The 26548-nt window shown below is 47.9% G+C and overlaps 1 protein-coding gene across 2 annotated transcripts in view; it reads left to right on the top strand.

Moving 5' to 3' along the window:
* Positions 1–26548, top strand: part of ARHGAP10 (Rho GTPase activating protein 10) — a 333273-nt gene that overhangs the window by 126964 nt on the left and 179761 nt on the right. For both annotated transcript variants that reach the window (XR_009245824.1, XM_058666789.1), the window contains exons 5-7: positions 13870–13971; positions 18125–18235; positions 19621–19725. Coding sequence is in view for 1 of the 2 variants with exons in the window: in XM_058666789.1 (XP_058522772.1) it covers positions 13870–13971; positions 18125–18235; positions 19621–19725 (318 nt within the window). In the remaining variant the exon portion in view is untranslated. The remainder of the gene's footprint in view (positions 1–13869; positions 13972–18124; positions 18236–19620; positions 19726–26548) is intronic.

Below are 26548 nucleotides of genomic sequence, written 5' to 3'. Positions count from 1 at the left end.
ACTTGTTTTAAATGACATCAAGCAGTTTTCATGTGGTTATTAAAGAGTCTTTATGTCAGGATTTTGAGATACTTACCTTTCTTTTCTTAGACATTCTTAACTTTCTTTTCTTCCCGCCAGGTAGTGACATGCTCATTGCTTTTCTATGAAACTCTTACGCTTCTCAACACTCCTTTCTCGTCCCTCTAAGGTCTAGAAGCCTATCTGAGTTGCAGGATGGATGACTTCTCTCATTTGGAGTCCTGTTTGGATATGCTGACTGGAAATCCTCTGATTTGTGCTTATTGCTTTGCTTTGTCAGTTACACTACATTTTCTTAAGGCTTTTTTTTTAAAGGATTTTTTTTAGTTGCAAAGTCAGGTATACAGAGAGGAGGAGAGACAGAGTAAGATCTTATGTCTGATGATTCACTCCCCAGGCAACTGCAATGGCTGGTGCTGCGCCAATTCAAAGCCAGGAGACAGGAGATTCCTCCAGGTTTCCCATGCGGGTGAAGGGTTTCAAGGCTTTGGGCCGTCCTCGACTGCTTTTCCAGGCCACAAGCAGGGAGCTGGATGGAAAGCGGGGCCACCGAGATTAGAACCGACACCCATATGAGATCCTGGCACGTGCAATGTGATACTTTAGCTGCTAGGCCATGGCACTGGGCCCTTCTTAAGGCTTTTATTTAAAAAAAATTATTTCAGAACGATAACATGATTTTTGCTAGGTTACCACCCAAATGCCTGCAAAAAATGGGGCTGATCCAGGCTAAGACCATGAGCCAGGTATGCAATGCAGCTCTCTCCATGGGTCACAGGGACCCAGGTACGTGCACTGTCGCCTGATGTGTCTCAGGGTGCACATAGGCAGGAAGGTGTAGCTAGAAGTGGAACTTTGACTTGAATGCAGGAATTCTGATAAGGAGTATTCATGTCCCAAGAAATGCCTCAATCTCTGCTTCAAACCGGCCACCTGTTTAATTTATTTGATTGTCTATCTGTGTATGTGTGTGTGAGAGAGACAGAGACAGAGAGGTGGAGAGAGTGAGCTCCCATCTGCAGGTTTAGTCAACATGTCCACACAGCTGTGGGTGCCAGGAGCAGAGTCAGGAACTCGATTCCAGTGTTTGACAGCCACCTTGTTGCTATCACCGCTGCTTCCCGAGTTCTGTTAATAGGAGGCCAGACTCGGGAGGGTGTTGGGTACTGAGCCCAGGTCTTCTGATACGAGACGTGAGCAGTTAAACTGCTGCGCCATATGGCCACCTCATGCGTCTGCGCTCATGTGTGCTGATTCTAACCTCTGCAAAACAGCCATTCACCGTAGCAGAACACGGGTTGCTCCATGCTGCATGTGCATCCAGTTGCTCTTAGAATTTTAAAATCAAGGCCTTGCTCAGTCCTTAACTCGTTTTCAAACTCTTGTGCCTCTCTCAAGGATCCTACAGTATTTTGGTGATAGTCTTTGCTCAGTAGATACTAACAAGACCACAGAAAATGAATATAGGTACTGACCAAGCAATTCTGGAGCCAAGTGCCGTGAGTCAGACCTAAGTACCATCCATGGTAGGAGTTCTGTTCAGAGAATTTGAAATGACTGCTTCAAATATTGGTCCAAGTGGTCTATCTTGTGGTACAACGAGCTCCCTGCTAATGTGTTTGGGAAGGCAGTGGATAGTGACCTAAGTACGTGTGACCTGGAACCCACGTGGAAGGTCTGGGTGGAGTTCCAGGCTCCTGGCTTTGACCTGGCCCAGCCCTGACCATTGTGGCCATTTGAGGTGCGAACCAGTGGGTGGAAGATCTGTATCTCTCCTGTTCTCTGTAACTCTCCCTTTCATGTATATGCATATGTGTACACACAAACACAAAATTTGAGCAAGCAAGCAATACAAATAAAAATGAGTTTAAGTGGAGATGACTTCATTCTGTGTCAGAGCCCGAGTCAAGTCCCATCTGCTTTGCTTCTCATCTACCTTTCTGTCAGTACACCTGTAGGCAGCAGATGCTGGCTCCAACACTGGAGTCCCTGCTGCCTGCACAGAGCACCTGGACCGAGTTTGCTGGTTCCCGGTTGCAGCCTGACCCAGGTGTGAGTGTTGCAGGCTTTTGGAGAGTGAACCAGTGGATGAAAGCTCTCTCTTTCTGCCTTTTGGGCATGAGGAATATCTGGCCCATAGAATTATGTGGTCCAGGCCTGCCAAGGCAGCTGCAAGTGGTGAAATTTAGTAAGTCTATAGCAGGTTATTCTTACTGTTAAAGATTTTTTTTTTTAATTTGAAATGGGGGGAGAGAGCGAGCGAGAGAGAGTGTGAGATTGAGATCTGCTGGCTCACTCCCCACATGGCTGCAACTGCTAGAGCTAGGCTGATCTGAAGTTGGAAGGCGTGAGACTCTGCAGGTCTCCCATGTTAGGATATAGGAGCCCAAGGCCTTGAGCCATCTTCTCCTTTCCCAAGCCAGTAGCAGGGAGCTGGGTTGGAAGTGGAGCAGCTGCAGCTTGAATAGGAACCAAATGGGGTGCCAGCACTGCAGGCAGAGGCTTGGCTTGCTGGATCATGGTACCACCCCTACAGGCTAATGTCTAAGTTGGCTGTTTTATATGTCTCCTCAGTGGTGTTGTAAATATCCAGACATCCCATGGTAGAAGAAAGGCTTCCTTACATTGAATAAGTACCTGTGAAAGAACCCTGGGTCTAATTAAGCCAGCCAGCAGCATGCAGATACTGAGTGGGCAGTGGAGTGTGTTCACTCCATCTCTGGAAAAGAACTGGTTTTACTTTTAATCAAATCAGAACTTGGAATGGAACGGTTGAGAGATGCGCTTGCCATGTGTATTGTGACTTACTGTCTCCTCCCATGACTGGACTCTCACCTCACATTCCCTGTATAGTTCCTATCAGAACTATGTTCAGTGAACACAGTTTAAACAACTGATCCCTCAAGATTCTACAAATGACAAAATATCAATTTAAAAGCCTACCTGAAGTATTTCTTAAGTTTCGGGGCCTACCCAGGAGCGGACCTCTCGGGGGGAGTCTCCGAGCTTTGTTAGGTAGGTCTGGCCCCACCTACTGCTCACTTCAGCTTGAGCTGAGGAGGGTCCTGGGAGGGGACAGGTCCTTGAGTCCGGGGACCTTAACCTCCAGCAGCCGCCTGGCTGCGGAGGCCTCCGGGCAAGACGGTGGCCTCATGCCTACTTCATACGAGACAGCCACCACGTGCACGTGGTGAGCTGCTCCCGGGTGACCAGTGTGCCATTTGGTGCCAGGCTCTGCCTGCTGGCTGCCCAGCAGGGGAGCTCTGGGATTTTGGTTGTTTGATTTGCTGCTTAGGTAGCTCCATGCTGAACCCACACTGATTTGGGGCTGTGAATCAATCTTAAAGATTCCCAATGACAGTAAATCTTCCTCTGAAGAACTTGTAATTACTTAACAATGCTGAATACCGAACACCAATACATTCAAAAGCTAAGACTCTGGACATGCCCAGCAGGATGTCCCCATTACTTGCCATGATGATAGATCAGCAGAGGGGTCATAGTAGGCAGGGCCATGACATTAACTAGCGCTCGAGAACCACATCTGGGGGTAGATTGTGTGGAGGTTGTGTGGGTCACACCCTGTGGAAATTTCAGCCTCACTGGATGGCTTAGGAGTGGGGATGGTGCTCGTCTAAGCTGGGTGACACCAAGGAGCTTAACAAATACAGATGAATGAACCTGCAACAGTCTGGACAGGTCAGGGGAGCGGCACCGGAATGTCCATCCTGAATGGGGTGCGGGGTGTGCCGGGCTGCTGCGTATGCCAACCCATGCAAGGCCAAAAGGAAGGTTGGCCGGGCACTGGCCCAAAATCCAATGGCAGGTGTGAGAATTCGGTCTGGGAGGGGATAAAGGGGAGAAACTTGGGAATTCTCCTGGTGATCCATAGCTCCCACTGGTGAACAGGAGGTCCAGACCTGGGGGTCGGGCAGGCTGGGCAAAGTAGCTCCGATTGCTCGTCAATGTATGGAAAGGGGATGGATTGGGCGCCCCGGGCAGTACTGAGCAAACCTTAGCCCACAAGTTAAATTGGAAACCAGGATGGACCACAAGACATGCCCAGCTAGGTTCTTGCACCAGTTGGTCTGTGTGAGCCAAGGACGATAAGCCACAGTGTCTAGGGCAGGGATTGCGACAGGCGACGGGTGGTGCCGAACTGAACCAGAGCAACCACTGGCATGCTTAACACTGGCTGGGAACAGGCCCGGTTGGGGAGCTGGTGGGAGACCCTGGCTGGGTGGAGGTTCCCTCCCACCAAGGGGCGCACAGGCTGGAATGGGGCTGCGTTCTGGTCGGGATACAGTTGTAGCCTCCCTTAGCACAAGTGTGGACTGGGACTTGGTGCACTGGGCCGGGTCAGACTGCAACACCTTCTGGTGTTCTGGAGGACCAGGGTAGATGTGAGACGGACTAGACTGGGTTTCAACCCCAACTGAGCCATGTATGTGCTACATGTGGGTAGGGACGAGCCGTGGCTGGGCTGAAACATCGAACAGCAAGAACCAGAATGGGTTGAAGACAAGAATAGCCACTGCTCCTGCTAGGACGGGAGGTGAACTGAGTAGTGCTGGCCCACAGACCCACTGGTAAGCGTGAAACCTGCCATCAGGAGGGGTTCTGACGGAGGAGCCTGAGCAACTCCTCTGTCAGGACACGGATCCTACAAAAAAGAGCAAGAAGCATGGAAGGAAACAGCCCAGAAGAGGTTATGGAAATTGTCCCACTGGCATACAGTTGGCATGGGTTGGGGTCGGACCTGGCTGAATCGGTTCGCGTTGTCCACTGGCAAATCCGAAAGCTGGAGCGGAGTGTGGGTCGGGGCAAGTTCGGTCACGACAAAAGCAGTACACAACACAGAATGCCAAGGTGAGGCTGCCTGTGCCAGATGAGACCGCATCTCCCAACCAGTACACGTGAGAGTCTGGAAGGGGGGGCAGAGCCGACAGGGGAATAAGGGGTGGTTCCCTTGCTGGATAGCTACTCTCACCGGAGAGCATGTGCTGGGACCAGACTAGGCAGGGCTGCAGCACCTGTGCGCCTCATGGGGACCATAGCAGGGAAGAGCCAGGATGGGCGGACTATTCCTACTAGTGCTAACAAAACTAAAGGGGATGAGAGCTGTTGGGGCTTAACCATAGCAGAAGCTGGCACTAGGGGCTAATACTGTCAAATCCAGCCACAGGGCCACCTGGAGAGAGCACAATCCGGGAGTGAGAGTGACCTGGGAGGGAAATAGTGGGCTCCTTCCTCTTGGGTTACCACTCCCATGGGAGGGCACAAAATAACTAGCGCAGGGGCTGGGGTGGCTAGACAGAGGAACTGAACATCCGTGAGGGCTGGACAGCTGAGCTGGTTGGATGGAACTAAGCTACAATACCCTTCAACATTTACGAGAGCCAAATGGGATATGGGGCAGACTGAACTAGTCTGCTATACATGCTGGCAAATTAGGGCAGGGATAGGCCTGGTGGGGGTTATTGGGGGTTGCTCTGACTAGGCTGCAGCTCCCACTGGTTGGTGTGATGACCGAGTATGTGATGAGCAGAACCAGGCTGGACTGCAACACCCATTGGTTCCAATGGAAGTCGGGGCTGAAAACAGACCCAACCCAGGAATTGCAACCACCAGCTGATCCGGGCAATGAACTGTGCCAGGTCCTGTACTTGCTAGTACATATAGGATTCTGGTCTGGCAACACCTCAGAGTTTCTTTAGCGATACCCTCAACCGAAATGGCGGGCTTAGAACCTTAACCAAGAAAAGACGGAAGACAGAACAAGTCAGTCAACCACCACAGCTGTATCTTGGCAGCGAAATACTGGACAAAGGGAGACCCTATGATGAACTATGTCAATCAGTAGATTATTCAACAGCCTCATCGTGTCTGGAGTGGCGAGATTGGCAGCAATGCATAACTGGTGAACTACCAGGACCACTTGAGCAAGGATCTCAGAGCATGCCCTACATCCGGGACCTGGGGTGGGTGGGAGACTGGGTCGGGTTTCTCCTCAGTATTCCCTTTAGCCCTTGTAACTTTTTACCCTAATCAACAATGTAAAGATTGTCAAAATATAATAAAATTTCGGGGCCTAGCACAATTGCGTAGCTGCTAAAGCCCACGCTTTGAATGCACCAGGATCCCATATGGGTGCTGGTTCTAATCCCAGCGGCCCCACTTCCCATCCAGCTCCCTGCTTGTGGCCTGGGAGGTCAGTCGAGAACTGCCCAAAGCCTTGGGACCTTGTGCCTGCATGGGTGACCTGGAGGAAGTTCCTGGCTCCTGGCTTCAGATTGGCTCAGCTCTGGCTGTTAGAGTCGCTTGGGGAATGAACCATCGGACGCAAGCTCTTCCTCTCTGTATATCTGCCTTTCCAATTAAAAAAAATTAGGTTTGGGCCAATGAAAGTGTTGGGTTTTAATTGAATTGAATTTAGTAATGTTTGTTAATGCCAGTCATTTGGTGTGTGTATGGGAAGCCCTGCTCGTCATGATTTAACTTGCTGGCTGGCTTTTGGGAAGGCAGCAGCTGTGTGAGACTGAAGAAATACAAGGGTAGTTAATGCAGCCATTGAATTTAGTGTTTAAGACACTAACTGGAGTCTCTAATCAGAATATCTCATTTCTTCTCTTTTCCTCTTTCTATCTTTCTGTATTTGGGGGAGTTGTAGATAGATCTCCTGTCTTGTCTACGAGTTTATTGCTGCAACAGCCAGGGTTTGGCCAGGCTGGAGCTTGGAGCTTCATCTGGGTCTCTTACATGGGTGGCAAGAGCCCAGAGACTTGGTCACATTCCACTGTGTTTCCTGGGCCATGAGTCAGGAGCTGGGTCAGAAGCTGAGCAGCAGGGACATGAACCAGTGAGCACATGGCTCCAGAGGGTTTCACTTGGATAGCTCCTTCTGCCTGTGGCTCCTGCCTCCAGCTTCCTGGTCTTAAAACAGCCTGGGAGGCAGTGATGATGATCCAAGGAGTTGGCTCCTTGCCTCTCTTGTGAGAGGCCTGGAGAGAGTTCCTGGCATCAGCCTGACCATTACAAGGTGCTTGGAGTGACCATTATAAGGGAGTGAGCAAGCAGCCGTGAACTCTCACTCTGCCTATGCGAAAGTTAAGCTGCAAGAGCAGTCAGGCTGTGCTGTGGAAGGTGCTACGCTGAGAGCCATCGGAGATGTCCTTGTTCGGGCCCTATGTTCTCTGTTGTGGGACTCCAGAAAGACTTTGAGGAAGACTTGGTTCTTCCTGGGTGGAATCATCATTTGGAGCCTCAAGTAACAAGTTTTGAAGACCTGGAGAAGCTCAGTTTTTTGTCTGCAACACAGACCAGTGACTCTGAGAAGCATACTGTGAGAACTAAGTAAGTCTGATAATACACTTGTCTGGTATGGGGTCTGGCCTGCGTCACTGTTATCTCATTTAGGGCTTGATGTCTGCCTGCCTGCCAGACAGGAATTGCTTAGGGTTCTGCCTGCTCTCTGCATCCTGTCTTCCAGGATGACACACCAGAGCTCTGGGGCTTGTCACCTTTCTGGCGAAATAGTGTTGAGGTGCCAGTGGGGAGGTGAGGGTGGCTTGGGTCAGTGTTGGTGCCACTGCAGACGGAAGCTGGTTGGTTGGCTTCTCCCCAGAGAGCTGTCGCTGGGGCACTCACTGGGCATGGAGCCATATGATCCATGCTGCAGAAATAAAAACGGACATTGTATTTCTCACAGAGGCTCAGGAAGCTTTAAGGCAGGAGGTCAGGTGAGGTTAGGAGTTGATGTGTGCTAGAATGGGTGACACTGGCATTGGAGTAACTGAAAGTGCTGTCATCTCCCTGTCACACTGGAGAGGCCATGTGTCTTAGAAGTGCGTGTGGCTGTAGGATAGCACACCCCAGAGTGGGAAGAACAGGGATCCCGATGCTCTGCTAAGCACAGATGAAGATAGTCGTGTTGTAGCTGGCATTTGATCTCGTGGTGAGGATGTTTATGGTCCACATATTGCAGTGTCTGGACTGAGACCTGTATCTGATTATTTTTAAGACTTATGTATTTATTCACTTGGAAAGTTAGAATTACAGAGGAAGGGGGCAAGACACATCTTCCATCTGCTGTTCACTCCCCAAGTGGCTGTAATGGCTAGAGCTGGGCTGATCTGAAACTGGGAGTCAGGAGCTTTTTTCTAAATCTCCCATGTGGGTGCAAGGACCGAAGGACTTGGGCCATCCTCCTTTGCCTTCCCAGTCCATAAACAGGAAGCTGGATCACAAGTGGAACAGCTGGGTTTTAACTTTGCTCATATGGGATGCTGGTGCTGGCAGGCAGAGGATTAGCCTCCTAGGCCACTGTGCTTGCACCCCGTGTCTGATCTTCGGTTGTGCCTTCCTGTCGAGAGGCAGCAGGTGATGTCTGCAGAAGCTGAGTCCTTGCCACCCGTGTTAGCAACCTAGGTTGAGTGCTGGCTTCCAGCCTAGCCAGCCGTACTCCTCGTTGGGGTTAGCTGAGTGATCTAGCAGATGCAAACTGTCTCCTAGATAACTAAAATAAATGGAGAACTGGTATGAGTCTAGTTTGCCGTATGGAGGCATTACTGCCTCCACTTCTTTGCTCAAGAGGAGATAAATGGAAATTTCTTGGAAGACTTGAATTAACTTCTGAAACAGTAAATATAGATTGAAAATTGAACACTCCATACCCTTATCCTAGAAAGTTTGTATAATACACAAAAATACAGTCACCTGGTGACAAGTTTCTCCGCTTTCAAGTGACAATCATGTAGAAAAATGGGCAATTCACAATTATATTCAAGCTTTTGTGAATTACTTATGCATTTCCTAATGATTTATTTATTTGAACGGCGAAGTAAGAGAGGGAGAGAGAGCAAGGGGGGTTGGTTTTCATTTGTTTCATTCTCAAAGTGACTGCAGCTGACACTGGAGGCTGGGTCAAGTTCAGGTCTGGAGCCAGGAACTCCATCCGGTTCTCCTATGTGCAGGGCAGCGGCCCAGGTCCTTGTGCTGTTGTCTGATGCTTCCCAGGCACGTGAGCAGGAAGCTGAACTCGAACCAGCTGTTGTGTGTGGATGCTGGTGGCGACTTCACCCACTGTACCACAACACCCAGGCTTCTTTATGTGTTGTGCGTATTTTTTTATTTAAGATTTATTTTTATTCACAAGATTCACAGAGAGGAGAAACAGATCTTTTATCTATTGGTTCACTCCCAAGTGGCTAGAGCTAAGCTGAGCTGAAGCCAGGAGCTTCTTCCGGGTCTCCCTCGTAGGTATGGGGTCCCAAGGCTTTGCAGCATCCTCCACTGCTTTCCCAAGTCAGAAGCAGGGAGCTGGATGGGAAGTAGAGCAGCTGGGCCAGGACCGGTTGCCTGTGTGGGACGCCGGCAGTTGCAGGCGGAGGACTGGTTGCTGTATCACCCTGCCAACGCCACTCCCTCTGTTTATTTTAAAGGAAGTTATTAATGTGTTCTTTCAGCAGAAAAGTTATTGCCTTATTAAAGAACAGTTTATATGTTAAGAAGGTTTACTTTTTTCTGACATATTTATTGCATTTTTTCCCAATGTAGTTGTCTTGTAGCTAGGCTTTTGTGCATATTTTATAAGTAGATGTTCTTAAAGTTTCCTGTATTTGTTCTTACTCAGAGTACCCCTCTCTTCTGAGCTCTCATGAAAGCATTCTCTGTATTATGGTCTCATTTTTTACTGGTGACTCTTTCAGTCCGTCTGGAATTAGCTTCGTTCAGGGTGGGGCTCTTTCTGCTCAGTTTTTAAGCAGCGGTATTCATTGGTTAGGTAATGGTTTTGTAACGCTGTTGGTGATACTGCTTGTATTTCACGTGGAATAGTACTCAAAGGATGTGCATAGCTGGGATGTGTTAGGTTCGTGACATCCTTCTGTCATCAGGCTACATACGTCCTATTTGTCCTCTTGGGCTCTTTCCAGTGGTTATTATTTTCTTTTTTTCAAGTTGACACATGCAATTTTACTACAGATTCTTGACTTTCCATGAGTCATGTTTAATCTGTACACATAAATTGTGTGGCTTGCTTACGTTGTAAAGTTTTTAAAAATTTGTTACGATCATGGAAAGATCATTAGGTTTCTCAGCTCTGCCAGGGCAGTCAGAGGAGACTGAGTTGAGGATGTTGGGCTGTCTACTCCTTGGGGGGAAAAGTGGCAAGAGTGGAGGCAGCCGGGTTCCTGCTGGGTCCCATCTGTGGCCGGCTGGCCTTTGAGAGCTGTCAGTGCCTCGCCCATTTGTAAAGCCTTTCTCAGCCCACTTCATTCCTTATATGATTGCCTTGTAGACTTGTTGGAGCTCGTGATTTTTTTTTTCTCTTCTTTGTAAGAAAATGTTTTCTGTTGAATTTAACACGATCCTTGGTAGTCCTTTGGGGATGCTGCTGCTTAATTTATATTGTAATATTGTATATGTAAAGGTACTAAACAAGGCATGGGAAAATAGAATCAAAAGGTAAGTTGACTTTTGGCTGTAGAATTTTTTTTTTAAATCCATGCGTCATTTTTTGTAGTGCATATACTCCCTGAGCTTTCTGAAGACCTCTTACATCTCCTGGACAAAGAAAATATGCTCGATTCTGTGTTGAAAGCTACCTGAGTGAAGTTGCTATAGCATTTGTATTATTTCAGGGTAAGGAGCCACGTGAGCACCGAGGAGAACAAGATAATATTCTAAAACAAATGGAAGAAGACATAATTCTTGCAGTCTTAGGGTTCCAAATCCAAACACAGTAGCAATTGTTTAATACCACGCATGAACAAACGCGTTTCTATTCTTCTTGGTGGGTGTGCTGTTCATCCCTGGCTGAATTCTTTCTTCACAAAGCCTGTCCCCCGTGTCCCACGTGTTCATTTCATGCTGTTTGCTGAGTGTGCTGGGCGTGTTGGATGCTAGGTTCAGCATCTCTTGCTCCTTTGTCCTTTTCTGTGATTGAGATGAAAACAGACAAGGGAGAGGGCGAGCGTTTGCTGCCCTGTGCTCGTGCTTTGCGGTCCACGCTGAGCCGTGGCCTCCGTTCCTGTTGTGTGGAAAGCTGAGGAATTGACGCTCTGGGGATGCCAGCATCCAGTGCGAAGTGCACAGAGGCGTCTGTGACCAGAGCTGGGACTAGAGCTTCCAAAACCAGAATCCCACATGCTGTAACACTGGTTTTGTAGAAATGGTGGGCTGTTTGTTTCAGTTTTGTTTTCTGGTCGTCATTAAAATAGTTCTTGGAGGACACAGTGATGATGAAAAGCAGAAAATAACTATATAATGGTAATACCTTAGACGAAAAAATTGTAACCCCCCAAACCAGAAAGTGTTTGAGTTTGAAGAAGAGGTGATGATGATGATGGATGAAAGAGGTTAAAATAAATCTTTTTTCACAGAATAATTGCTCCAACTATAGGCTCATGAGGATTTTAAGATTGGAACTCCGAAAGAGTACAAAAAAGAAGAAAAAAATCCGTATAATTTTGCAAAAGACAACTAGATTATATGTGCAGCCCGTTGATAAATTAGACTTGTGTTGCTAGACACCAGTTCCCAAGTCTCTTCCAGCAGACCCCTAAGGAGTTGCTGCATAGTTGTGACCCCTAAAACCCTCTGGTACAGTCTGTTTGCCCTTTTTTAAGCTCTACCTCCCTTTATCTTCAACCTTGAGGCAGGAAAAGGGCTACTTGGGGAAGTTGAGGCAAGAGACAGATAAGGGGTAATGGGAGAATGTGAGAAAAAGCAATGGTGAGCCTTCAGCAGCCTTCAAGTGGTCTAGGTACGATCATAGCCAGATGGCCTACACACTTGGTGATATCCAAGGCCTGCTAAAGGCCCCTCCTTCGGTAGGATTTCCAGCCCACATTATTATCTCCAAGGCCTTGAGTCACAGCCTCAACAATCTGAGCTTGGATTCTTGGCCTGCATTTACCCTCTGAGGAGGAATCCTTTCCTGTCTTAGCCTTTGCTGTTACACTTTTAGTCGGAGTAGGCGTCGCTCAGTGCACTGTTGGAGGCTCACAGGAACCTGCAGCTGGTCCTTGCTTCCTTTTCTGCTCAGGACTCCCATAGCAAGGGGTTTAACTTGGGGGTCTGAGGTGTGCTGGCCCAGGGAGCTGGCACACTGGCCCAGGTTTCCGGAACAACAGTGTGGAGTCCCCTCTAGTGGAGAGTGGAGTGAAGACACTGGTCAAAAGTACTAGCACTCTTCTGATGAAATCTTCACTTAGAACACTGCCAGACAAGGGCCGGAATAGTTTACCTCCCCCCCACCTTTCTTTTTAAAGTTTTTGTTTGGCTTTAGAAAACAGACATTGGAAAAAGGCGGATTCAATGAATGTTCCTTTCTGGGAGGTGGTGGGGGAGTTTAAGGGAACCTGAAGTTCATGGAAACTTTAGTACTCGGTGTTATACTGATGCTCAGAATTGTTGATGAAGAGGCTGTCTTTTCTGGATTCAAAGTCCTGGTGGTTTTCTCAGAAAGCTCCTATAGCTAAAGAGGAGTCAGGCCAGCTCTGAGCTCTGCAGCCAGAGGTCTTGCAGTGGCAGGGTCCGTCTAGCACCTGTGGGTCTGTTGGTGCTGATTTCTGAATGGTGTCGTGTGAACCCCTGGGTAGCTCTGGGAATGTGGCTGACATTTCTGCTTGTAGGATCTTGAGATTATAGTCACCTTGCACCATTGCGGAAGATATTTCCTGGGACATTCTTCCCACTGTGATTATTATGTGTGTGTATTTTTAAACCTGAAAGAAAACTCAGTTTTAATTGAATTCCATTTCTTTTAATTTTTTTTCTTTTTTTTAAATTTTAATTTTTTTTAATTAAATTTATTCATTGATTACATTGTGTTGTAATTACATAGAATCTGGGATTCTCCCCCCACCCTCCCCCCATGGTGGGTTCCTCCACCTTGTTGCATAACCATAGTTCAAGCTCAGTTGAGATTCCCTCTTTGCAAATATATGCTAAGCATAGAGTCTAACATCTTATGGTCCAGTCAAGTCCAACTACTTATTGGGTAGACCCTCTCTGGTCTGAGGGCAGAGACAGCAGAGTATCATCCCGGTCAAATAAAAGCACTAATATGCCATCTGCAGCACTTAACATCGTTATGGAATTAATTGACATGGTATTGAGCAGTCAACATGTTAAAAATAAATGCGATTTCCTAACCACTTTCTGTGACCCCCCATTCACAGTTCAATTTTAGTTTATATACTACATATGACATAATATCCATAACATAACATGTTATGCTTAACATCATATCATCTTAAATTAAGGCAAACATGTGGTATCTAACCTTTTGGGATTGGTTCATTTCCCTTAGCATTATGGTTTCCAGTTTGGCCCATTTGGCCACAAAGAACTGCATTTTGTTTTTTTTTAATAGCTGAGTAGTATTCCATGGAGTAGATGAACCATAGCTTTCTTATCCAGTCCTCTGCTGATGGGCATTTTGGTTGCTTCCATGTTTTTGCAATTACTGATTGTGCTGCTATGAACAAAGGAGTGAATTCCATTTCTTTGGCAAATCTAGAGTCCCTTTCCTAAGCCCTCTGTTCTTCCAGTAAGCATTGACTCGATGTGCATCAAGTGGCATTGCTTTCCTTCTTGAGACTAAGAAAGACTTGAAAAATCACATGAATGCGGCTGCCCCTGTCCTGTTCATCCTCACGCCACCCTGGTCATTGGTAGCCCCAGATGGTCTGGGTACAGATACATTTTTCAGAGGTCTTCATCACATTTGCGATGTTTGTTTTTATTTTCAGATACTTTGCCTACTATGGGATTCCCAGTGGATTGATTACTTGAGTGAATTTTTTTTTCTTTTTGGTCATAATGTGTTTTTCTGGCTTGTAGGAAGAAAAAAAGAAGTTTGACAAGGAGACAGAGAAGAATTACAGCTTGATCGATAAACATCTGAACTTATCAGCCAAAAAGAAGGACTCACATTTGCAAGAGGTATCTTAATGTTCTTGTGAATATGTTTGCAACACTTAATAAATCTGTGTGTGTATATTTGGGGGGGTAAATATGCTTTAAGAAAAATGAACTGGACTTTTGTTGTCATCCAGATGGTTTTGCCGCTGGTTGGGATGCCTGCATACAAATGGGGGCACCTGGGTTGAGTTCTGGGTACTGTGCTTACGCTCCATCTTTCCCTTAAGGCGTGTGGGAGGCACAGATGATGGTCCAGTTAGTGGGGTCCCGCAGCCCACTCGAGGCGTGCTTGGCCTCATCCAACCCCAGCCATTGTGGCTGTTTGCAAAGTAAACCAGTGGGTGGGAGATCTTTGTCATTTTCCATCTGATATAATAGTGTTGAAAAAGTTATTTAATGAAAGAAATTGAGGTTCTGTCTGCTGATTCAATACTCTATAGACGGAAGCAAGGAGCTAAAAACTCACTGTTGGTCCCTCAAGTGGATGGCAGGGACCCCATGCGTTGGGCCATCACTGCCGCCCCCAGGGGCTGCTTGGTGGGAAGAGCCGACTTGGGCTGGGACCCTGTGCTGTGGGCTGGGTGGGTCAAGGGCATCTTAGCCACCAGGCTCTGCATCCCAGCCCTGTGCTTCACTGGTGAAGATTTTTAGTTTGGGGTTTTGTAGGAACAGGAAAATCACCAAGTACTGTCATTAGTTAGGAAAAAGGATTTCTTGTGAAACAAGCCACAGTAATCAGTACCTGTTACAGTGGTTAATTCAATACAATTACATAAGGTAAAATGTTGATTCTGAGTCTATTCAGAGGGATGTTAATTGTAGCTAGGAATACCGAACAGCATATTTGCAAAACACATCCATCAGTTGACTTTCTTTCTCACCCAGTTTTTATTTTGAAGATGTTACTTTTTTTTTTTTTTTTTTGGAAAGGGAGATTTGCAGAGAGACAGAGGTATCTTCCATCTGCTGGTTTATTTCCCAAATGGCCACAGTGGCCAAAGCTCTGAAGCCAGGAGCCTCTTCTGGGTCTCCCATGTGGGTGAAGGGTCCCAAGGCTTTGGGCCATCCTTCACTGCTTTCCCAGGCCATAAGCACAGAGCTGAAGTAGCAGGGATATGAACCAGTGCCCACATGGGGGTCCTGGCACTTGCTAGGTCTGCTTACCCCTCCTCACCATGACTCTGGGCTGCCAACTGTCACTTTTTTGTAGCCTCACCCTCTGTGCTGCCAGCTTGGTGCCTTATCCTGCTCTCTCATTCTGAGATCTCTGGAGCCACCCAGAGTGCTTCCTCGCGCAGGGACCGCCCTGCCCGCTGGCTTCATCTTCTCCCCAGCTGAGTTGATGGGGAAGGCAGGAGGGGGAGGGGGGGTCGTTCCTTCCCACCTCCATGACTGCACAGTCATGCTCCTGGGATGGCTGGCTGCAGAGGTGCCAGGGTCTGCGAGCCCCTTTCTGATCTGCATCCCACCCCACCCAGGTCAGCCTTACCATCCCTGGGCCAGGGCTTTGCACCACATCTTCCTTCTGTTAAAGATGCAGATCCGCAGGCCTCATTTGTTCCAAAGTCTTCCCGATGCTCCTTACTTGGAGGGCTACCAAATCAAGAAGGTTTTCCTGGCCGTCTGCTTCAGTTCTGCACTCACCGCAGGGTGATTTGGTTCAGGTTCTTGCAGCGCTTAGAACATCACGCGCGTGTTTGTTGCGTGGCCTGTTCCTCTAGCGTGTAAGGTTCTTGCAAGCAGCGGTCCCTGCTGGAGTAGGTGCTGAATGTACTTGTACCCAGTGACCGCATGTCATGATGTTTGTATGGCGAGTGGCAGCTTCGTGGGTTCTGAAGGTGGCTGAACTTCCTAGCAGACCTCTCAGGAGATCCTGAAGAGGGAGAAATCCTGTTCCCTTGCGAAGAGCACTTTCCCGTCTGGCAGGTTCCCTCTTGGAGCAGCCTGCTCTTGTAAGTGTGCAGGCTTGGAGGGTGCTCTGAGGGGAGGAAACAGTGTGGCTTGTCAGTCTTTGCTAGGCACCGTTTACTGTCGGTTGGTTTGAGCTGCTTAAGAGAGCGGTAGGGGTTACTGGAATACTGCTGAGCAGAGGCATGGAAACTTACACATTCAGTCTCTGCCCTGGATTCAGACAGAAATCCCCAGAAATTGTGGCCTATTGTAACAGACTGGTTACTTTGGTCATCCTATTAGGCTCGGCTGCTACAGCTCTGTGCTTATTGCACTAATAGTGTCTTCCTTGGTCCAATTTCCCAAACTCTTAATGTTTGTGCTATAGCAGATGCTGGATTTTTGAGAAAAATGGCATGTCATTGGATTTTGGAAGTGTTAATTTTTTCCTGAACAGCCAGATGATAACTTCGTGACCCATCTGGGCATACAGGTCCATCTTTCGAGTAAATAAACATTGATCTTCTGCTTTATCCTTACTCATATTTGCGGCAGGAATGGCCAGAAATTAGGTGAGAATCCAGAGGAGCTTCATGCCTGTGGGGCTGATGTGGAGAGGACTAACCAGGGAGAGAGCTTAACGGCTAGCCCCCCTGGGTAAGTCTGCTATGGCTTTTGGGGGAGCCTTTCCTGGTGAGGCGAACACCAAGTCCCCTTTCACAGCTTCCGTCTTCATTCTGTTCAATATTCAACAGACTCACCTGGTTTCTCCTGGGAGTTGTGTCTGTCAAGTGCTGGGGACCCACTTATCAGACCACAGTTCCTGGAGGCAGGAGCATGAGTTTGGAGGGGTTAGGTCGAAATACTCCTTTAAGGATTGGTGTTTCAAAAACCTCTGTGTAAAAGGTAGAAAGAGCGCTGTTAGCTGGTTCTTTCTCCCCAGTGCTTGTGCATGGCTGGGTTTGAGCCAGGGCAGAGCGGCTTTCTCAGGGGTGTTGGGGGGCAGGCACTCAGCGACCTGAATTGTCCCTGCTTGTGCAGGGCGTGTACTAGTGGGCAGCTCTGTTGAGCTCAGGCTGTCTGATAGGACCTGGGGCATCTGACCCATTCGGCCAGCTGCCCACCCTGGTTTCCTAACTTGTGGAGGGACTTGTGTTCTGCTGGACGTAGAGGCTGCCCTGTGTTACATTCCCACCAGGGGTGCAGGAGGGTTTCTGTGTGTTGGCTTCCTCTCCAACACTTACTTTTTCTTTTCAGAGAGTAGGCATCTTACTGGGTTGTGAGATGGTAGGCTCTCCCTTGTGGGTTTCATTTGTGTTTCCCTAGTGATGAGTGACATCAGGCATCTTTGCTGTGCGTCATGACCATTTTATATCCCCGGCAGGGCAAAGGCTAACTACTTATGGGTAAACCTAGCTCAGAGTGCTGAATACACGATGCCTGTGGGAGTGGTTGCTGGGGCGTATCGGCTGTGTGTTCATCCTAGGCTGCTGGGTCTTGGTCACCGTATTCAGCGGTGGCGTTCCGGGTGAGCTGTAGTTTGGAGTCACGCGAATGCGGGTCTGATCATTGAAAAGAGTAACCTGGGAAAGTTGCCAAGCCTCACTTGCGGCAAGCTGAGTGCAGTGAATGAGAAGGGAGGGCATGAATGGCCAAGCTACAGAGGGCTGCTCCCACAGCTGTGCTACTGCCCTGCTCTGCCTAGCGAGATAAGCAGGGAGCTTTTTGGGCACTATTATCCTGCCCCCTGGGTGGCCCCTTTGCCCCCTGGGCAGCTGACCTAGTGAGGCTTCAGGAGTGTGAGCTGTGTGTCCTGCCCTGGCTCAGAGCCAGGGCTGCCGCTTCCTCCACCTGCCGCCTTGGAGCTCTGCGGGCTGCGGACTCTGCTTGGTACTTGGCTGGGCTTCCCCCGTCCCTTCTCTTAGGCTGATGTTTGTGTGGTTTTGAGTCCCTGTGGTGGTTCAGCCTTGCCTGGTGGTTGTGGTTGGGGATGAGTTTTTCACAAAGAGTTCAGTTTCTTCTTGAATGCTGGGAGTCCTTTGTCAACGTGGAGGCCACGGGACACAAAATTTTCTAGTAAAAGTTTTAGAATGTCGCATGCTCCGAGGCACCTGTTGCTGCTGCTGGAGTTTGCTGCTGCAGCCGTAGAGCAGGCGTGGGGGCCACGTGACTGAAGGTCGTGGCCACGTCCAAGAGGCAGCACCATCTGCAGAAGGGTGAGCTCAGATGCGGGGCTTGCGTCTCCCCGTCTCCCCGTTGACTCACCTCACTGGTTTTCCCGCAGGCAGACATCCAAGTTGAACAAAACCGGCAACACTTCTACGAACTGTCTCTTGAATATGTTTGTAAGCTCCAGGAAATCCAAGAAAGAAAGAAGTTTGAGTTTGTGGAGCCTGTGAGTATCATATGGACAAGTTATTTACCAGTCAAGTTTTATGATGTGGCAGAAATGCTTCTCTTTGCAGATGTCTGTTTCTAGACTGACGGGATCGGTGGGAAGTCAGGGGCAGGCAGACAGCCCAGGAGGCCAGGGGCTGCCTCTGCACCTTCTCTGCACAGCACGGTGTGATGAACATTACTTCCACTGTTCTGTGGTCTTTAGGACTGCCTTGGGAGCCATTTTTTTTTTGCTGTTGGTGCTGTAGGTCCACTCCTTGAAAAATGCCTCAAAAGATTTATAGCACAACATGAGTGAGATTGGTAATGTTTCTAGAATAATCTCTCCTCACCTTTGTTTTTGAATCAACTGTACCAGTTCAGACTTGGGCATGGTTATTATTCTTACTTTTAAAGATACTTATTTGAAAGGCAAAGTTACAGGGAGGTAGGTGGAAGAGAGAGAAATCATGTGATCCTTCCATGCACTGGCTCACTTGTCGGAAGGCTGCGAGGCAGACGTGGGCCTGGTCAGACGGAGAACTGTCCCGAGGTCTCCCGCAGGGGTGGTGCAGGCTGTGGCTTAACCCACTGTGCCGCAGTGCTGACTCCTGGGACAACGATTTGGGATGTAGAGACTGCCGCGTATAACTTTGGAAGCAGTCTTCCAAGTTCCTGGATTTATTTCTAAGCTATGTAAGAAGCGTTATTTTGTTTGATCTCTATTAACTTCAGTTACTTATTTTGAATTATTATTTTGAATTGGAATGTAAAGGATCCTTCATGCTGTAAGTTTTCACAAAGAAAAGATCTGGAATGATAAATTCAGTTCAACTGTAATACAGACTTAGAATTTCAATTTTAATGTAGGTATTATTTTTCCTAAAAAGCCTTACTGAGGTATTGTTCACAAATTACATAGTTTGCCCTTTGTAGAGATGATTGTGAGAGCCGGCCGAGTACACAGGGGTGGTTAATGAAAACAGTCCGTCTTCCTGGAGCAGCAATACAGTTGGAACAGCAGAACTGACCTAAAACGTAAACGTGCTCATTCCCTGACTGCACAGGGCCGCGGGACAAGGAGGTGTTCGTCCCCCCCGTTAGCAGCGAGGAGATGGCTCCAGGGGTCGCTCATCTGGGAGTCGAGGCCTAGCGGGGTGCAGTGTGTGTTGTGGTCAAGGTTCTTGGCAGAGGCTCACTGGTTCACGGAGACGTGACGTCATCGACACACGTGTTGACATGGTCTCCTGGCTCTGAGTTAGGAACAGCATCCTTGATTGTCTGTGAAGACCTGGACTGCTGGGAATGCCCGCGGCTTCAGGGGGTGTCAGCGAGGGCAGGGCCGTGCGGGGAGAGTGACCTAGTGACCCCATGCTGATGTTTCTTTTTTTTTCTTGCTCTTAGATGCTGTCATTTTTTCAGGGGATGTTTACTTTTTATCATCAGGGCCATGAGCTTGCCAAAGACTTCAATCACTACAAAATGGAACTACAGATCAACATTCAGAACGTAAGAAAATGCAAGGCTTTTCGATATGAAAACAATATATTTGAAATGTGTAGTTTTCATTGATTTGGTGTGTAAAGATTAAGACCAGATTGAGTTCTTAGTACTGAGAAGGTGAGGGTATGGTGCCACCTTCTGGCCAATCGTGGTATGCCATGCCAATACCGGAGCCTGAGGAAATGGCGCCACCTGGCGGCTGTTCCTGCACCTCTGGGACCGTTCCAGAGTTTTGTCTTCGCTGTGGGTCAGCAGTGCGGGAGCCAGATCAAGAGTAAAGGCACTTGAGATTTAGGCATTTAAATAGTGAGAAATTGAGTTTGCCCTTTTCTGTTCACTCTGAATTTTATTCCGAGGTAAGTTTGATGTGGCGGTCTTCCCAGTGGCTAACGGTGTTCCTTGTGGAGAGCAGATACCTTCTCTGGGGTTTGGATAAGGAGCTTTAGTAGACCTGGGCTGGTGGAGCAGAGCTGGCTCCTGCATGTGGCTCTGTCCCGGTGGGGAGGTGAGGGAGTGTGCCCCGTGGCTGTGTGCAGCGTCCTTGGGGACCGACTGGAAATCCGCTGTGATAGGTGTGCCTGAGCCCCACATGTGCCCCGGGGAGCTCTGTTGGCAGCTGCCTGCAGGAACCAGAAGTTGTGGAGATTCCCGCCATGTCAGTGGCCTCGGGAACGAAGCTTGCGTGTAGGTGCCGACTGGTCCTCGTCGGCTCTGAACAGTTCCAGAGGTAGTGGGATAGTTCATGTAATGATGTCGTTCCTCACAGAACTTGCTGTGGGCAACAGAAAGAAGTGTTGTAAAAACATTGAAGTCTTGGTTTTGTGTGTTAATCCTCCACTGATTATTGAAGTAGCTTGTGGGAGGAAATTCGCTTTCTGTGCCCGGCCCTGGCTAAGAATGTGGCTGTCCTGGGGAGAAGCTGCAGGCAGGGCAGTACAGGAAAGGACTGCGGGGGCTGGTGCCGCGGTGTGGCAGGTGAGCTGGCATCCGCAGGAGCTGGTGCGTGTCCCGGCTCCTCCTCGTCTGGTCTAGCGCCCCACGGATGGCCTGGGAAAGGCCGTGGAAGATGACCTAATTGCTGGGATCCTTATCAGCCGTGTGGGAAACCTGATGGTGCGCCTGGCTCCTGCTTCTGGCCTGGCCCAGCCCTGGCCATTACAGCCAGTTGGAGAGAGCAGACCTAGGAGATGGAAGATGATGTATATCCTCCTCTGTGTTTCTGTCTGTCAAGTAAATAAATCTTTTAAACCAAAAAAGCACTTGAGGGCCCAGTGCAATAGCCTAGCAGCTAAAGTCCTTGTCTTGAACATGCCAGGATCTCGTATGGGTGCTGGTTCTAATCCCGGCAGCCCTGCTTCCCATCCTGCTTGTGGCCTGGGAAAGTAGTTGAGGAGGGTCCAAAGTCTTAGGACCCTGCACCTGCATGGGAGACCCAGAAGAAGCTCCTGGCTCCTGGCTTCGGATCCGCTCAGCTTTAGCCATTGTGGCCGCTTGGGAAGTGAATCATTGGATGGAAGATCTTCCTCTGTCTCTCCTCCTCTCTATGTATCTGGCTTTCCAATAAAAATTAATCTTAAACAGTTGGCATTAAATGAATTAAAATATAAATTTGTTTTAGTGAAATAAATGTTTTGAAATCTATGTAGCATAGGGTTCATCAGAAAGCTCCTGAAAAATGTGTATCAGTAAAGTATATAGGCAAAAAAATAAGGATTTCAGAATTGTTTTGTGCTGGAATAAGCTTCTTTTTAAAAATGTTTATTTTAAAGGCAGAGTTCTGGGGTGCTTCGTTCCTCAGATGAGTCCAGTGGTGGGGGGAGGCCAGGTCACAGCCTGGAGTGTGGGGCTCTGGGTCCCCCATGAGGGCGGCGGGGCCAAGCCGCTGGGTTGCCTTTCACTGCCTTGCCAGGTGCTCTGGCAGGGAGCTGGATTGGAGACGCCGCAGCTGGAACTGGTACCAGCGCTCAGGTGGATGCCGGACTTCTTCCACTGTGTCACCGTTAAACTTAACTTTTAATTCCATGTTTTCCCACATAAACTTTTTGAAGTGTCCATGTGAAATGAAACCTTTGTGCTCCTTACAAAACGTGCTCAGGAGTGTCAAGGCAGAGACAGGAGACGTGGCGGGGACCCAGCAGTGGGCCAGCACCCTGGCCCTGCACTGCGTCCCCAGCTCGGCCTCATGCTGCATGGAGGTGGTGTGGCCCAGCTGCCTCCTGGGCCTCCCAGGCCTGGGCAGGCTCAGCGGGCTGCTGCCTACAAGCATGGTGGTGACAAGCTGTGGGGATGGGGCGCACACACACCTGGGCCTGGGTCGTTTGGAGAGAGCTGCAGGTTGTAGACGGACGTGGCTGCTACTCAGTCCCATGCCCAGCCTGCGGGCTGGCTGTCACTTGCAGTGTGTCGCATGGAGGCTTGGCTGACACCCTTAGACTAGGAGGCCTGGACAGCGTCCATTTCCAGGACGGAAGTGGACAGATACTGATTCACTGACAAACCCCTTCAGTGTGAATCCTCTGGAACTTGAGGCATCTCCTCCGGTTTCACTCCACACCTCCCTGGGCTGGGCTGGGTCTTCCTCTCAGCCTCATCTTCCCTCAGCCTCTTTGCCAACCCCGCCCCACTCTGGGGTCCTCTGTGCTGTCCTTTGAGCTTCTAGTGCCTTTGAAATTCCCGTCGTCCCGTCCTGGTCGTCTGCGGTGCCTTGGTGATGCTGTAATTGACTCATTTCTTGGTCTTTCATGTCATTCTTCAGTGATGTCAGCTTTTAGTGTAATGGGGAAAAATGCCAACTGTATCGAGCTGCCGATGGCTGGCGGGAAAAAACTCCAGATGTGGTGTTTCTATGCTATGTATGTTTATGGATAGAAGGAACTGTTCTCGGATATTCGAAGCAAGTTGTAAATGTTAAGCTTCCCTGCTCATTATACTTTTTTCAATTTCTCAGTATTTTATTATAGCCAAGGAATTAGCACAGCTCTTTTTTTCCCCCTTCTAATCGGGAAGGAAGGTTATTTAAAAGTGAAAGCAGCCCATTTTGACTCCCTCTGGTTAGAGCTTTTGTGTTGTGAGGATGGCTGGACTTTTTTTGGTTGTTGGACAGGTTCATTCTTCCTCCATTTTCTATAATCCAGAATAATGAATGGAAAGCAGAGAAAGTGGCAGGATGGCTGTTAGAAAATAGTTTCCAGAATAATGAAAATTGTGTCAGAATTAAAGGGTATTTTTTAAAAACGTGTAGCTTTTGTGGTCCTTTTTCCCAGAAGAATTTAGGGAGAGAGACCAGAATTTTTCCCGGAAGGAAGCAGGATTTAAAGCCATTCTGGCTCATACAAGAGCCCTTAGGAGAATGGCTTAGAAGCATTTCAGAAGTAGATGGCAAAATGTTTTTCTCTTTGCTGGGAAATAATTACTGCAACTTTTCAGTGACTGAATTGTAATAAAATAGTAAGACATGCCTAAATGCGTTCTGTTGCTGGCTGGTAATTTCCTTACATGATCTAGATGGGTTATCCTGTTTGCCCTCAGTGATGGTTCCAGGCTCCCTCAGGGGCGTCTTCGTCCCCTGTGCCCAGTCTCCCTGCCCGTCAATGTGTTGAGAGAATGGAAGTTTGCTCTTTTTTTTTTTTTAATTAACACAGTTCATTTTAAAATTGGTTAGTAGCCCCTGGAAATAACAGCTTTTTTCACATTAGTAACATGAAAATAGTAGCAAGGAATCCTGCCATGTTTTCATAACTGTATTAGTTTTATGATACCAGGTTATAGGATCTTCTTTCTCATGATAGCAAAATTTCTGGTTAAGTTTTTATAAACACACTCACTCTCTGGCTTTGCCTTTTATTTTACGATCTTGGGGCCTATCAATGACCTCTTTTCAGATCTTATCAACTGTGAAAATACTGGTTTTATTTCAAATATTAAATAGCAACAGCCTGAATTTGCACTGCTGGACTCGGTTCTCAGTGAGAAGCTCAGCATGTCTTATCAGTGTTTTGTGGCACTGGCCGCTGGGTCTGGTGCCTCGGAGAAGCACACCGTGGAATTCTGCCCCGGGAGTGTTTCAGAGCTGCCGTTTGTTCTTTGTCCATCTACCCTGCCTTGCACTTTCTGCCTTGCTACCGCGCTATGCATTGTTAGTCATTCCCTTCACGCGCTTGCTGTAACACAGCTCAGTGCTGGCGCTTTAATGATTATGTTGGAACTTACTTCTGTATCACAAGTGAAGATTTCTTTAATTCCCTGTTCTCATATCTTTTTGTATATACTTATTTTTTTAAAGATTTATTTTTATTGGGAAGCCAGATACAGAGGAAGATCCTCTGTCCAATGGTTCACTCCCCAAGTGGCAGCAGCGGCCAGAGCTGCACCAATCTGAAGCCAGGAGCCAGGAGATTCCTTCAGGTCTCCCACGCGGGTGCAGGGTCCCAAGGCTTTGGGCCGTCCTTGACCACTTTCCCAGGCCACAAGCAGGGAGCTGGATGAGAAGTGGGGCTGCTCGGATTAGAACCAGCGTCCAGATGGGATCCTGGCATGTGGAAGGTGAAGACTAGCTGCTAGGTTATTGTGCTGGGCCCTGTGTGTACTTTTTTTTTCCCCTGTATATCTTTTCAACATGCATGTATTTAAAAACACACTTCTGCCTTTTGACGCTGTAACAGTTAACTTCCATGAGCACCAACAGATACTGATACTTGAAGGAATGTTCTAACTAAACTAATGTGCAACCACATGTTGCTGTCACTTTGGGCACCTCACTTAGATTTGCTGAACATTAATGTCATCAGGGTCCAAAGTGAGAAAATGGGGACAGTAATATGTCTCTCTGGACAGCTGGGAGAGAACTTGCTGAAATAATAGGTGTAAACTCCAGTGTCACGTTTCTTTAGCTGTTAGCTGCTTCGCTAGTAACAGTAGGTTTTAAAAAATGACAACCCTCAATTGAGGTCTCTATTATGAAATTGAAACACTTCTGTATCTTTGAAGAGGCAGAAACAGCATAACTTTGTTTATTTTAGCCAGTCAGTATTACCAGACAGGATTCAAGCATCATTGGGAAAGGTATCAAGGGGGAAAAGTTAGGAGTTAGCAAACTAATATCCCAAATTCTGTTGGTACAAAAATATTGCACAAGTCAGTGATAATAATAGTTCCATCAGGCTAAAAGTTGAAACTTACAAAGTTATCCAGTCCCCACCCTGAAGTTTTCTTTGCTTATCCCTGTTGAGGCATTTTGCAAAGCAAACCTGCTACCAGACAGCATTATAACCAGAAGCAGTAAGCAGAAAATGGATCATATATTTTGTTCAGTAATAGTGTCATAAGCAGAGAGACATTGCCATTTTAGCTAATCTATTAAAGATTCCATTGACTGCTGATGTTGAATTTTTTTCCCATTTTTAAGTTGTTTGATACAGTTCCATAGGCTCTGGGAATTCCCTTACCCACCCCCAAGCCATTCCCGCCTTTCACTGGTTTCTCCCCTATATTATTGCAATAATATAGTTCTTCCTAACAGTCATAACTCCATCATTGAGGGTATGGAGACTGGCAGAGACTCCAGCATCCTGTCAAATAGGTTTAACGTTTTCACTGGGAGTCCATCTTTGATCTGGAAGTAGACATACATACTGCATTGTATCCTCACATCTGGATATGATAGTCTCTATTACATCCCCTTAAATGGAAAGCCACAAAACAAAATCGACAGGAAGAAAAATACAAATTTACAATGGCACAAAGTTAAATAACATGTGACTGAATTACTGATGTGTCGCTGAAGCCATGAAAAAGGAAATCAAGAACCTTCTTGAAGAAATACTGTATGACCTATGAGTCAGTGAAGAATTTAATGAGAAGAAAAAATGTTTGGAAGAAATGAAGACGAAACTTCAAAATCCATGTGTGTAGTTTCTGCTGATCTTTGTTGGTGAGCTGTGTGTCCTGCAGGCAGCAGATAGGGAGAAGTGTCCAGGGCCTTGGGGCTGCTGACTGCTCACGCTGGCCCCCGGCAACTTAGGCACGCAGTGCTGTGGCCGAGGTTGGCACACTCAGCCTTCTGGGTTACAGGATTTGTTCCTGGTGAGATCAGAGACGTTCTTTTTAGGTGAGGCTCCCCCCGATTGGTCTAGGTATGCTGACACACATGTTCCTGAAAGTGCAGAGAAAGTCCTTTTCCAGAAGCTGAGATGAGGGAGACCTGCTAGTGCACAGCATCACCCTGAATCACACTGGTCGCAGCAGCTCCTTGCTTCCCGCCGCCGCCTCGCAAAGCTAACCAGGAAGAGAATTTAACATTTCTTTTCTATTTATTGTAATTTATTTTATTTTTTTTTTAAAGATTTATTATTATCGGAAAGCCGGATGTACAGAGAGGAGGAGAGACAGAGAGGAAGATCTTCCATCCGATGTTTCACTCCCCAAGTGAGCCGCAACAGGCCGGTGCGCGCCGATCCAAAACCGGGAACCTGGAACCTCTTCCAGGTCTCCCATGTAGGTGCAGGGTCCCAATGCATTGGGCCGTCCTCAACTGCTTTCCCAGGCCACAAGCAGGGAGCTGGATGTGAAGTGGAGCTTCCGGGATTAGAACCGGCGCCCATATGGGATCCCGGGGCTTTGAAGGCGAGGGCTTTAGCCGCTAGGCCACGCCGCCGGGCCCCTATTGTAATTTATTTTTGCTTGAAAGGCATATTTACAGAGAAACGAGAAACAAAGAGATCCTCCATCTGCTGGTTTACTCCTCAAACGACCGCAGTGGTGGTGCTGAGCCGATCTGAAGCCAAGAACCAGGAGCTTCCTATGGGTCTCCCATGTGGGTGCAGGGTCCCAA

The sequence above is a fragment of the Ochotona princeps genome, chromosome 7 (assembly GCF_030435755.1).
Source record: "Ochotona princeps isolate mOchPri1 chromosome 7, mOchPri1.hap1, whole genome shotgun sequence".
In the NCBI taxonomy this organism is placed as follows: Eukaryota; Metazoa; Chordata; class Mammalia; order Lagomorpha; family Ochotonidae; genus Ochotona; species Ochotona princeps.
Note: the sequence above shows the minus strand (reverse complement) of the source record. Positions and strands in the feature narration are given on the sequence as shown.